The sequence below is a fragment of the Sylvia atricapilla genome, chromosome 3 (genome assembly GCF_009819655.1).
Source record: "Sylvia atricapilla isolate bSylAtr1 chromosome 3, bSylAtr1.pri, whole genome shotgun sequence".
Classification (NCBI taxonomy): Eukaryota; Metazoa; Chordata; class Aves; order Passeriformes; family Sylviidae; genus Sylvia; species Sylvia atricapilla.
The window spans coordinates 28,857,567-28,871,218 of NC_089142.1; the positions used below are offsets into that span (position 1 = coordinate 28,857,567).

The following is a 13,652-nucleotide window of genomic DNA, read 5'->3' on the forward strand; positions in this document are numbered from 1 at the left end:
GTGTACTAAAAGAGTCAGCTAATCTATACCTGTTCTGTAAATGAAAGCAGAGGCATGCCAAAGTATATTAAATATTAGGTAAATCCCTCTCCTCAATGCTAAAATAATCTGCAGCTTTGCTTTCAGCAGTACATTTCATGAGTGGGTTGAGCTCTCCCTAAGTAATTAATAACTCTTAAGCTGTCTGAATAGTTTCCCTTGAGTTGCATCATATAATGTGTCGTATGAAAACAACTTGAGACCTAACGTAACATGAAACTGTATAGTGCATGTTAATGTGATTTGAGGAAGATGGATGGGAAGGAAATTATTTCTTATTCTGACAGAAAAGACAGCTGTTCTTAGCTTTTATTTGAAAAGAATTTGAAATACATTTTCTAGGCCGCGTTTGGTAAATTGTTCTAGTTAATGGATATTTGTTCTTCTGTTGTACCAGTCAAGTTAGGTAAGAATTGAGAATCAAAAATATAGCAATTTGTGGTAGAAATATTGATAATCGTGGAGATTTTTTGTATTTGGTCCACCTGAGCTTTTCATTATTCATAACAGATCTGAGTTTAAAACCTTTACAAACATAAAGAAGTTAACATTTCAGTGTCTCCATCAATGAAGTATTAAATAAATCATTAACCAACCCAGGAAAGTTTTTTAAACTAACTCCTTGAGCTCTGGACACAGAATTATTGTAACATTGTCATGTTACAAGTGACATATACCAGGTAATGGTATATGTCAGCTGGAAAAGATATGTCTTGCCATAAACTCTAAATATCTCTCACTTCACTCTCAGGAAATGCAAGTTGGCTCATCTTTCTCTTCTTGGAAGATATACAGCAAGCTGGAGGCTTCATTGATACTTGTAAATACGGAAGTTTATCATATACTGTAGTGTATTCTCATTCGATATGGAACAATTAGAGTTCATAAGATTTAAAAATAGATGCTGCTTTTCCATTAGTGCTTTTTTTAAAAATAAAAACAAAAGGTAAATAAAGGATTGCCTTACTAAATTTGATATGGGTAACTCAATGCTGCTTTACAAAGATAGAACTAAAACTGTTTATAGCACAGTGCATACACAGTTAATTCATTCATAATTACTTCTTTTAGTATGCTAGCACTAGCAGTTCCAGCTGGTATCTGCATTGCAGAACTTTTGAGGAAACAAATAAAGAAAATATTTTGCCAAAAATCATTCTATAGTTAATCTTTAGAAACAGTAGAAAGTATGCACAAATACAGCGGTAATGTTCATGCAACATTCTTGTAACTGCTCTTCTGGTAACCTCATAATGTACAGTCATAATATACACCTGTTTTTAGGAAACGTTATGGCTACATTTGGTCCAGTAAAAAGGAGGAGAATGCAGCAAAACCCTTTGCAACTCTCTATATGCATATACTTTAATAGAGTAGCACACAGTTGTTGCAAGGATGTGTGTGTGTGTTACCATTCTGGCTGCATTTGCCTCACATTTCAACCAGTGAAACATTAAGAAATACCTGAATGTATGGATTTGCAATGTATCTATTTACAGTCTAAAACCTTGTAGTGTTGGGAATCTTCCTACTGGCTATTGATGGTCTCCTTAATTTGCCAACTGAGGCCTCTGCCAGCTGAGGCCTCAGTCCAGCAAACCAGGGTGGTATAAATTCAAACCTCTGTATTCAGTTCATGTGCTTCAATTCCTGCTATTGTTTTCAGTAGTTTCCACCAAGGGTGTGCTTTGCTTTGAGAACACAGTGCTCCATTCATCAACTTTAATTTTTTTTTATAAACTACTGACAACATGGACAGAGGGAGAGAATCAAACTGTCGAAATTCCACCTAAAGTATAATTTAATCAAGCTCTGGGTGCCTGAGTCTGAGAATAATTCAAATTGCCCACTCTCAAGCACCACCCAACCCCTAGTGGCACCTAAAATGAATAATTTTGGACAACTGATTTCCCCCGGCGTCTGGGCATAAATTCCAGGCATGCTTAGAAGTAGCATGGCTTAAGCAGACAGGCATGTAACTCCCACCCAATTTCATTGTGACTCAAAGATGTGTGTAGAGATGGCAGAACATTGCCCATGTCCCTGGAGGTGCCTAAGCCGTTGATTGTGCCTCAATCACACGTGGTAAGCTTAGACAGCATTGGATTCAACACAAACCACAGCAGTCATGAGTGTTTTGAGTGTAGTAGAGGAAGAGAGCACTTTTTAAATAGCCTTCGAGGTATGAGCAGTCATCTAGGAAGGATATCTGGTTTGGTAAGGAAATTAAACAAGAATGGGAGAACTTAACTGTTGTTCCACTGAAAAGGATATTTTCTTTTAATGAATACCTCGGATTTTTTGCTCGCAGGTGTGATGATGTAATTTTGTTCAGACACTGTTGTTCAAAAAAGCATCTGGTTGAGAGATCAGATGCCAAGCATACCCTTATCTGCTTGTCTGTGTTGATTTGTAAGTCCTTTTGTCTTGTCTTTACAGATAAATTTGCACACTTACCAGTTGCTACCCATATTTCTGTAACATTATAACTTGCTTAAAACCTGTCATCTCTCTTACTGCTTTTGGTGTAAGCACCATGATTTACTACCCTAAGTTCATGTTCTCTTTGTGTTGTGTGTATATCGGTAGACTTTGAGGTGAGCTAACACCTTGTAAGTTTTCTCAGGTTTTAAATGTTTGTAGATGTGATCAAGTAAAACAGTATAGTAAATATTCAAAGAAATTCTGAATTTCAAATTCAGTATTCTGTGAAATTTTAGTTTGGCTTTTCTCCTGTTTCAACATGAGGTTTTATGTTCACTTTTCTGTTTGGTTTTTATTTGTGTCGTCAAATGTCATAATGTATTTATTGTTTGAATTGTGTACATACTTTGCCTATTTTTGAAGAATTTTAATTTATTTTGCAGAGTAGAAGATACCATGGTAATAATACTTAAATATCACTGAAGTGTCTTACTGTACTTAAGTCTGTATCTAAGTCACTTCAGTGCTTTCAATACATGCTTTTTTGTTCTATTACAGTCACTTGAAGTCATTCAGGGAGCAAGAACATATGAGAAATTGTGTATGGTAGCAGATAGCCTGCTGGTGTTCTGGGTATTTCATCCCATTACTTTGTTCCTTTTCATGTTCACCATTCTAGCTAGAAGGGTTGACTGTGAAGTGTATACTTTAAAACATCTGTTAATGATTTTTTGGTCACCAAGGAATCTTCACATAGGTACCAGTGATAGTTCTTCTCAAAATAAAAGTACTGCTTCTTAACCGCGTTAAGTTATATCTTTGGTATATAGCAGTTGTATATTAAATTTTTGCTGTTTGTTGGCCAAGTACTGGAACAGGTTTCCCAAAGAGTTGCAGAATAATTTCTGTTTTAGATACTTCCAAAACTCAGCAGGACAGAACTTACAGTAACCTGATATAATTTTCAGGTTGTTCCTACTTTAAGCCCAGAGTTATATCCATTGACCACCAGAAGTGCTTTCCTACCTAAGTTAGATTCACAAAATAACTGAATTTATCCTTGGTCCAATTCTGCTTAAATCTTGCCTGTTTAGTTGACTTCACTGAAATCAGTAATGTCCTTAAGAATTAATTTGATCTTGTCTGCTTTTCTGATTTCTCTCAATACAATTTTCTTTGTCAGCTCAAAGGTAAGGGAAGTTAGGGTGAACTCCTGCTGGGTTTGTAATGCTGACCTGTACCTTAGCTCTTCTTTTGTTTCCTGAATGGTTTGGTAAACAGTTAAGGAGGGTAAGTTTGTATCATGTATACTCACACAACCAAACTTATTTTGGAAAATTCTGAAAGAAACACAGTTTTAAACAACTTAATGCTACCATACGTATAGATAGCTGTGAAAGCATTAGGAAGATTTACAGTAAAAAGTGATGGAGTGGTGGGTGGGTGGGTGTGGGTGTGAAGAAAATAGTACCACCTTACCAAAAGACTGCTTCTGCTTCTCTTCCAGACCTACAGTAACAATGATGGTTCCCCTCCTTTCATTTGATGAAGAATTCTGATCATTTCTCCTCAATTGGTCCTTTGTCCATTAATGTGAATTACCTAGTGTCCCCAGTATTTAACCTAGCTGAGAAAGTTAATTGATTTTGGAGAGCTAATCAGATGCTCCCACAGCCAGATATCCTGTCTAGCTTACAGCTGAAAACCTGAGATACCATCTCCCTAGCCTGCCTGGGGTTCAGGAAACCATAGGGCTGATCCCATCTCCAGATAGTTTATTGTTCTGCAGTCACACACTCATGCCCAGTGAAAGGATTTTTTTATAAATCATGAAACATATTCTTTTTTCTGTATTTGAAATACGAAGTATGAAATCTAGGTATAAGTACAGCCAAGCCTATTCTCTTTTGCCTTGCTTTTTGACATTCCAATGTCTATAGCTGTACAACAGCATATGGTCCACTAACAATGTGGGACAGCAGCCAATTTGGTCCTACGATAAAACAGGAATCAGCTGTGGGAAATAAGCCAAATAAGCGTGATTCCCACATAAGGGACTTAAATAGGTGCTAGTCCTTAAAAAAGTTCTTTGGCAGGATTAAGGCTTCTCTGCACAAGAGGCATTTTTCCTGAGATCCTAAGTATGACAGTTTCCAGGAGGGTTGTGGAGCTATTGCTTCATCAGTTGCAGTGCTTTGGTCTTTCTTTGCCCCACCTTTGTTTTTTGCTTTGTTTTGTTTTGTTTTTAAGAAAAGCTGTATAACACATTGCCATAAAATTATAATCCCAACAGTATTTTTTTAGAACTAAGCCATTACTTCACATGATTGTGGGAAATAAAACAGAGGAAATTTTTCTGCTGCGTGGGGGGTCCTCAGGTTTCCTGAGCTCTGATCCAGGGAATGCTTTCTGCAGCATGGCAAGCTGATTGCAAACAGCAATGTGAACACTTTTGCTACTCTTGTGTTGTGTAGAGATCTGTGGTTTTAATTTTCTCACCTCTGTCTTAGAAAATAAATAATTTGAAATGCAGAAGCTACAAATTAAATAAGTTGATTGTACCATCCTAATTTATTTAGTACAAGATTAGTGTATATTTAATGGTTACCAAATTCTGTAGAGTTGAGGTAAGGATTTCACTTTTTGTGAAATACAAACTTTTCAGAGTTCATGGAAATGGTGTTGTGGTGCATTCTGTAATATAGGTCAGACTTTTTTTTGAGACATTGATGCAGCTTAGGTAAGAAAGGAATAACAAACTCAAATGACAGTAAATCATTTGTTCTAAAATACATCCCTTATTTTTTTTTGAGCTTGCTAAAGTCCAACTGTTCTGATGCTCAAGATGTCTGAGTCATTGCCCATGGAGGTCACTGGATTAAATTCCTGCTCAAAGCAGGTCCAACTTGGAATTTAGCTCAGGTTATCATGAGCTCTGTCCAGCTGTATTTTGAAAGTCTCCATGGATGGGGATTATTCCATAAATCCTCTACAAAACTTATTGAAGTATCACAAGCAACAAACTGGGAAAAGATGTATTTTAAAATACTTTCATGTGGAACATTCACTTTGCATCATTATTTTTTTAGATTCTTATTTATATTAATCACAAATGCTAAAAATTTTAGAAAAAAAATTAATTACAAAACTTTAAGTAATCTGTTCTTAAAAAGAGACTGAACTGTTGAACTCTACTTTTGAGAAGAAACATTACTGAATCCTGAGGCTTGTGAATGTGTATGAGTGGAAGCAAGCATTTGGCTATCTTTTTTTTCACCAGGTATTATTTCTCTTTGTTCCTTTAAAGCAGTGCTTTTTGTATATAAATAACAAGACATCCTTTTTCTCCCTCCTGTTCCAGGCAGGTATTCCAAATGGGCTCCCTGAAGAATACTCTCTGGTTGCTACGTTCCGTATACGGCGAAATACCAAGAAAGAGCGTTGGTATATATGGCAAGTTTTAAATCAGTATGACACACCTAGGTTAGAGTCGTCTTTGGTTATTTCTTCTTCTTCTTCTTGAAACTTCCTCAAAGTTTCTCCTTCTTTTTTCCCCCCATGTAACAGGGGACATGTAATATGGATGTTTATTAATGGAATTAGCTAAAGTTTATATGAAATACGGACTGCTCTGAAGTAATTGATAATTTGTTGCAGGAATGACAGATATTTAGCAAAATCTGTTCAATTTAGACTGCAAAATAGAATAAATTCATGTTATGATTTATAGCTGATAAGTATTTACCAAGTTTCATAGAAGAATGCTTCGTAACATAATTCTTGCCCAGTGCATGTAGTTGAAAAATTTTTGTTATATATGGTTTACATCTGTGCTTCTTTCTTGCAACTTTGAAATAACTACTTCTTTTATTTTGTCTTGCTTTCAGATCTCTGTCCTCCTGGATGGTACAAAAAAGGTGGTGGAGTATATGACCAAATCCTCTCAGGGAAATATACTGCACTACACTTTTAAGAGTCGAGAAATTTAGTCCATTGTTTGATCGGCAGTGGCATAAGCTTGGTATTAGCGTGCAGTCAGGGATCATTTCCCTCTATTTGGATTGTAATTTACTTGAGAGAAAGCAGACTGATGAAAATTCACCATTGACTTGCAGGGAAGGACACTGATTGCCTCTCGTGCTGCAGATGATAAGCCTGTAGATGTGAGTAGTATGGAAGCATAAACAGATAACTTGAAGTAATGTTTAGCCATGCTTTAACTAACACAGTTGTAAAGAATCATGTAGATAAAATGGTTCAAACACAGTCATTATTTTTGAGCATGTATTCTTAATTGAAGTCCTTAAGTGTTTTTCTCTAAACATTATTCAATGTTGTAGCATCTGCTAAGACAAAGCTGTTGCCAAAGTGACTGCATAAAACTCAGTCCTGGTTTAAGGAATCTGCTTTTCTGTATTTAATTTGGAGAAAGAGCCACCAAATTACTAGAGATATATTATTGCTATGTTTAACTTGATAACTTGCAGTCCTAATTTTTTCTTTCATTTTTAGTGAGATTTATTTATAGTTTTGTATCAGTTGTTTGTTACGCTTTGTCTGTCTTTGATAAAGGGGAAACACAAATAATTAAGGACTTAATAATAATTAAGGATTAATTATTAATAATCCTTAATAATTAAGGATTACCTCTGTATTGAGGTCTTCTAGAGTAATTCAGCTATGAAGAAATAGGGGCCACATTGTTCATACTTGTCTCTCCCTTACCCAAAAGTGAGGGATTAGGAGGTGGCTGGAGATGTGTTTTCTGCAGCCTTTGCTGCAAGAATTACTCAAGAAAACCCCATAAGTGTTCTGTGCTATTTTCTGTCCCAGGGATGCTCTCCTCGGTTTCCTCATGAAGGGGGAAAAGTAATTTGAAAGCAAGTAATTTGAAAGCGCAGCAAGTAATTTGAAATCTTCAGGAAAATATCTGTTTGTTTTAAGTACACTGACATGCAGCTACCAGGTTCAAAGCATCTGCCTTGGAGTTTATAGTGACCATCAGAAAGCTTCAGTGATATTTGTACACTGTAGGGTTCCAGAGGAAAATAGCACATTGTAACTGCAAGCTAACATTGCAGGAGGAATCATTCCTGTGGGGCACTAAACACTTTGGCCTGACTCAGAGCTCTTATTTCATGGAGCCAAGCTCATACTTTGTTTTATTTACTAAGACATTCAACGTTATTTGAAATGTGTGTGCAGTCTCTTCATTTCCAAATAGCATGCAGGAGAAAGAGCAGTTTTTTTCTGCTGGTTGCATGGTATGAGCTGGATAATTCTGAGTGGAGGTTGTCAATTGGAATTTCTGTGTTTGCAGAACATTACAGGATTAAAGCTGATGGAGGCAGCAGAATGGATCCTGTACCAATGGTCACTTTTCTCGATACAAAGTGCAAGAGGGAGAGTAAGAGGAAATAAAACTGATGCAGAAAGAGGCATAACAGGACAAGAATAGCTAGTTAAATTTTTACTTGCTTCTCATCCCACCAATCCCCCCATAATCTCTGAAACACAAGCTTTATGTACAGAATTTGTGATTTTTGCTCTTCAGGTGATTTATTGTCAATGTTCAAGGCAAAGGTCTGTCCAAAGCATAGATGCATCTGATAGAGAGTTTATCAAAACTTTATTTTAGTTTCCTGCAGAGGAAAATTGTATTCCTGAAAAGAAGGTTTGCAGAGGATGTCTACAAGGCAAAAATGCCCGTGTAATATAGCAAACCAATACAGGTGGATGCAACTTACATGAAAATAATGAAATCTAAAATGTGATTTACACAAAGTAATGGACTGCATAATTTGCTCCTTAAATAAGGAACCATGTAATTGTTTTGGATTTGTTCTTTCCTAACATTTCAGAAATATGCAGTGGTTCAAAGAGAAAGTTTACTACAGCAAGATAAGAAAAAGCATGCCGTAACGCATAATTTTTTACACCTCATATTAATTTCTTTTGTATTTCTTAATAGATTGAACTTCACCACATAGCAGTTTATTGTAATTCACAACTTGCAACAGAAGACACGTGTTGTGAAATATCTTCAGACTTGGTAAGTTATCTGTTAAAATTCAAATGTCAATACATAAGAAATTGCTTTATTTTTTCTTGCTCAAAGAGGTTGTAAAAAAATTCATTAGATGTGTAGTTAATTATCTTTTTAAAATTAATTCTGCATCTGGAGACATGGTACAGTTTTTTTGCTGCCTAAATTAATGGTACAGTGGAACATCAGCAAAAGGCACTAGGTGCTGCTAGTGCTTTTAAATGCATTTCTTAATGTAGATTAATGTCTAATTAGTAACTCAAGAAGCCTCAGAGAGTAAGAAACGAATCTCTGTGATGACTTGAGAATGGTTTCAAACAACAGAGGCTGTTTCAGTAACAGTTGCATATTGTGAAGCTTTACAGATGATATAAACAAAGACCATGAAAGAGTGCATGAGAGTGGAAGAGATGGAAAATAGAATGGTGTTGAGTTTTCCTTATTTTTAATGCACTAAAATGGAGGAATGGGTCTTTCATAATTGGCAAGTTATAGTGGTAGGTTGATGGTTGAACTGATCCTACAGATCTCTTCCAACTTTGATGATTCTAATCATCATAGAAATACTTTCTTCTTTAAAATGTGCATGCTGATGTGTATATACTGTGGTAACGTAAGGGAAAGCATTGATTTTAAGGGTACACTTTTCCTTCTTGTTTTGATAGACAAAAATGAATGCAAACTGGAAGACAGTAGAACCATGGCTTGAAGTTGTAGATGTAGTTATTTTGCTCAATCTAGCCATTAAATAAAAAACCAAATAGCCTCAGAAAGTCATTGTAGTAAATTATTGGCCTGCTAGTCATAAGTAATCTGTAAGATCAGGCTCTCTGAGACAGTGGACAGTGCCATCACCACCAAGGTTGTAGTCAGCAAAAAAAAATCCCGGAGCGTGTAGAAGAACTGATTGATTACATCCACAAAGAGAAAGGGGAAAGTGTACCTGGATTGGAGAGAGAAATCTGCCCAAGAACAAAGAGCAGAAGACTGCTCGTGCTCAGAGGCATGAAAGAAACTTTTTGAGGGAGATTTCGATTTTAACAATGATTAATAGTTGAAATTTATGTCTAAATATGTTCTTGATAGTAATGCAGACTCTCTTGAATGTATAAGCTTTTGACAAAGTGGAATGAATGAAATTTCTGTAGATTCCACTTGGTGCTTAGAAATACAATTTATTGAGCAGTTATGACACAGTGGCAAAAAGGCAAGAAAAAGACAAACAATAATATATGAAAACAGAAAGCTCAACAATAGGCTACATAGCCAAAAGCATCATCAGTTTCATTTGTATGTCTTATATTTAAGATATAGAAATGGTGGGCTACTTGTTGATGACTTTCATATGGAAACTAGCATTACAACTTCTGATTTATTTTTTCACAGCTTCCTTACCCATTACAACGGCTATGTTTTCATGATTTAAGGGAAGGAATTTATACTTAGATACAAATTTCTATTCTGAGCAGTAAATCCTGGGGTAATTTCTCTGATGGAAGGCTCAAAAAAAATCTCATTACATCTTAATGAGAGTTTCTGAAATTTAGAAGGTTCTGTTGGTTTGTCCTGTAGTATTTACTCAGGTTGGCTCAGTTCTCAGGAGTCACAGACAAGTAAATTTGGGCTTCAGGGCTTTTTTGTTTGTTACCAAGCTATGTATGCCAGAAGCATTCAACTACCAGAAAAAATAGACTTCCTTTGCGCTCACTTTTATATTTTGCACTTAGGGGCAGGGCAGAGGACAGGATGAGACTGAGATGTACTATCTTTTTTTTTTTTCCTCCCCATGGACATTTTTCTGTTTCAGTGTTTCTAATTTTGGGAGACTTTATTCCTCTTTATTCCCTGTCTTTTGGAAGAAAGAAGTGGGACACTCCTAGCAGTTTTAAATAGTATCGATTTTAGAACAGAAAAATTGCAACTATCTAGAATTCATTTTTTACAACTTTTTCTCTGTTGGAAATTGGTGCCACTTCCATGTATGGTTTGTACAGGAGTATTTAAATGGAAGGTAACTTAAAGCTAGTGGTTAGTATGGTATTACCTATTAACCAAACTTCACCAAAAAAAAGAAATCTTTTTGTTGTAGTGCCCACATGAGGAGAGGTTACTGGCTACGACTTCATCACCACAGACCTGCTCATGCCAGCAAAATATACACGCTTCAGGGGATGCAGCCAGAATCTACACACAGATGCTACTGCTTTCAAATAAAGTATACAGTTTTCCTGTTGCTTTTTAATGCATCATGCTGTTTAATCCTGTTAGATATAGGAATAGTTAGGGGTTTTGTTTTTTTTTTTGCAATCATGAAGGAATCTTACTGGTTTGTAGTATTGTAATGTGCTTACATTGTATTTCCCAGTTAAGAAGCACTACATATTGGATTTAGTCAATGTGAAGTTAACATAGTAAAACTGAGAATTGTATTTAGGCATTATATTTCGTGTTAATGTTTTTACTTGAGAATGAATTATAGTCTACGTAATGTTTGTTTTCTTTTAATATTTCTCCTGGGTGTTGCACATATTTATTGAGTCATTTGCTTTGTTAGGCATTTGTGACAAAGACAGGAAACCTAACCAAATATATTTTAGGTTGCTTTGTTTGACTTTTTTGCTTCTTTTAAAATCAGGGAGAAGCAGGATTGCCAGGAGTAGCTGGTTTGCCAGGCCAGAAAGGAGAGAAAGGTGAAAAGGTAAAATATCACTTGAATCCTCTCTTTTAAGTCTTGTCATTGGTTTATCTTTCTTAAACAGGAATTATATGGATCCCATTATTCCTTAAAGGAATCTGCCTGACACAGCTTAGATCCTTTATCAGTCAATGTCTGGCTCTGTGTGTGAGCTCCCTGCCAGGCATCTTTGGGCTCACCTCATCAACTCTGTGGAACACAGTTTGATTTACCTGCCTGGGAAGCACATGCCTCCCCAGCCCTGTCACCAGGCCCTGACCAAAAGGTGTATATATAGACTGACAATAATTTTTCCATATCATATGTGTATATCACTGTGGATGGACTGAATCCCATGTGGGGAATCATTCTTGCAATCATCAGTAGGGAGGTATGAAATATGAACCTCAGTATATTCTTTGACAACACCCATACCTGAAACTTTGTGAAGAGTTGAAAAATTGTGAGGAGAGAAGAATCTGACCTTGGCAAGCCTCTAGGGCAGGCCAGTTGGTCCTTTCCTTGGGCTTTTTTTCTGATTTTTCCTCTAATGCTTACCATGACATTCTTATGCTACATAGCTTGGAATTTCCTAATAATATAGGTCAACAGATCAGACGTTTTCCCTTCACACTCCATTCCTTAAATTTTGTTGGAGGATGCTGAATTTAGACATGTCTGGGAATGTGTTTTCCATGTGCCATTAGAGGGGGCAAATTGAATGAACTATTGTAAATCTGCCACAAAGACAGTGAGATAGGAATTGAGTTCAGGAAATGCAGTATGAGGGAAGATGCCTAGAATGTCCTAATCCCGAGGTTAGGATGGAGTTATCTTAACCCAACATCCTACTTTGCAGCACACCATTTATTATGTAATCTGAAATGGTGAAGACAGCCAGGGCTGCTCCTACAAATGTAGTGTCTGGCTGAAAACAGTCCAGTTCTGAGAAGGCTTATCTACACAGTTGGTTGAAATTAAGAACATTCTGTGATAGTATATTGCCCCTCCCACAACTCCTCCCCTCCAGTATATATTTCACTTTTGACATGCTGTATTTTAGATAAAAAAAAAAGGTTCAGTCATGTTAGTTTATATAGTCCAGCTGAACCTAGAGGGACTGCTCTCAGTTCTTAGACTTAATCACAAAGTTTTGATCCTGAGTGTATTAAACAAATATTAGGTTTTTTTTGCTCTATGCCACCAGCACAGGAGTTTCCTAGCATTTTTTTGGGAAACTGCTCTTCTGCTCCTGATCCATTAAGACCATTATTGCTCTTAGGTTGGGAAAGCAGACTTCACAACTCTGATTTTTTTTTTTACCATTTAATCTTCCAGTCAATTAGCAGTATTTACCTGCTAAGCATAGTACCTTTAAACAAAGCATGTGACTGCCTGCAGTGACTTCTGGTGTTCTGTTCTCCCACTTGTTTTACAAGAAGAGCCTCATTGCGTGGATTCTCTATGCATGGAACTATCTAAGAGTCAATGAACCCAGCTGCACTCAGCAGTTTAAAGAGAGCATATTGACATTTGTGAATGTCCTTTCACAAAATTGAATGAATCAGAGGTTAAAGTCGGTGCACCAAGCAGGTAGATAGCTACTTAATTTGAACTTTTCTTGTAATTGACCAGTACTTGCTACTTCCTAGCTTTGCAGCGGGTGGCATTTTTTCTTTTTTGGGGGGATGGAGAGGACGGGTTGGATGGAGGGCACAGCATGACTGTGATCAGGATTGGCTCACTGACCTTTGGGAGCAAACGAATCTTGTGCTAAATAGTGCCTGCCATGATGGAGCTGAAAGCAGCATTCTCTGAGATTTTAATGCCATTTTCTCATTGACTCTGCATTTGCGTAAGTTTTCAGTAACATTCATTCTCAATGACGGCCTTGTTACATCAATAATTAGACCTGAAGAGGCAGAAAGACTCCAGAACATTCCAGACATGTAGGATACATGATTTATTGTCAGACTATGTAAAGAAAACTAAGAGACTCTGGCTGAGTGTATTGTAATATGTTATACACGAAATAGGCAGCTTCTTGATAACTTTGCTGGCCAGTTACAAAAAGCAGGTCTTCTCTAAGTTGTTTGTGGCTCCTAAGTATGCCCCCCTTTCCTTGTGCTCAGCTTCTCATTTTATTGTTTCTTTTGCTTCTAAATCATATTACTATAGGCATCCAACTAACTATATTTAAATTTCCTTGCCATTGCAGCATCCAAGTGAAAATGTTAATATTTTACCTTCTTTCATGAGAAATTTCTAATTCTGTTGATATTATCTCATTTTCAGCAGCAATTCTTATCCTTTTATTTATCTCATTCCAATTTCTCGTTCGCTTTAATTAATTGAATGATTGAATTTGCATCTTTTTGTTGCTGTGAGATTGACAAGGAAGTCTCTACCTACACAGATGGGTGTTAGGCTATATTCAAGCCCCTCAAAATGGCCCTTCTCTTCAGTCTA

At 36.5% G+C, this 13,652-nt stretch overlaps 1 protein-coding gene across 1 annotated transcript in view; it reads left to right on the forward strand.

The window, feature by feature from the left end:
* The window catches only part of COL19A1 (collagen type XIX alpha 1 chain), a 172,210-nt gene that overhangs the window by 23,821 nt on the left and 134,737 nt on the right, over positions 1 to 13,652 (forward strand). The window contains 9 exon segments of the mRNA XM_066314266.1: positions 3,647 to 3,653; positions 5,825 to 5,962; positions 6,351 to 6,449; positions 6,451 to 6,553; positions 6,556 to 6,626; positions 8,435 to 8,515; positions 10,599 to 10,646; positions 10,648 to 10,731; positions 11,145 to 11,207. Coding sequence (XP_066170363.1) covers positions 3,647 to 3,653; positions 5,825 to 5,962; positions 6,351 to 6,449; positions 6,451 to 6,553; positions 6,556 to 6,626; positions 8,435 to 8,515; positions 10,599 to 10,646; positions 10,648 to 10,731; positions 11,145 to 11,207 — 694 coding nt within the window.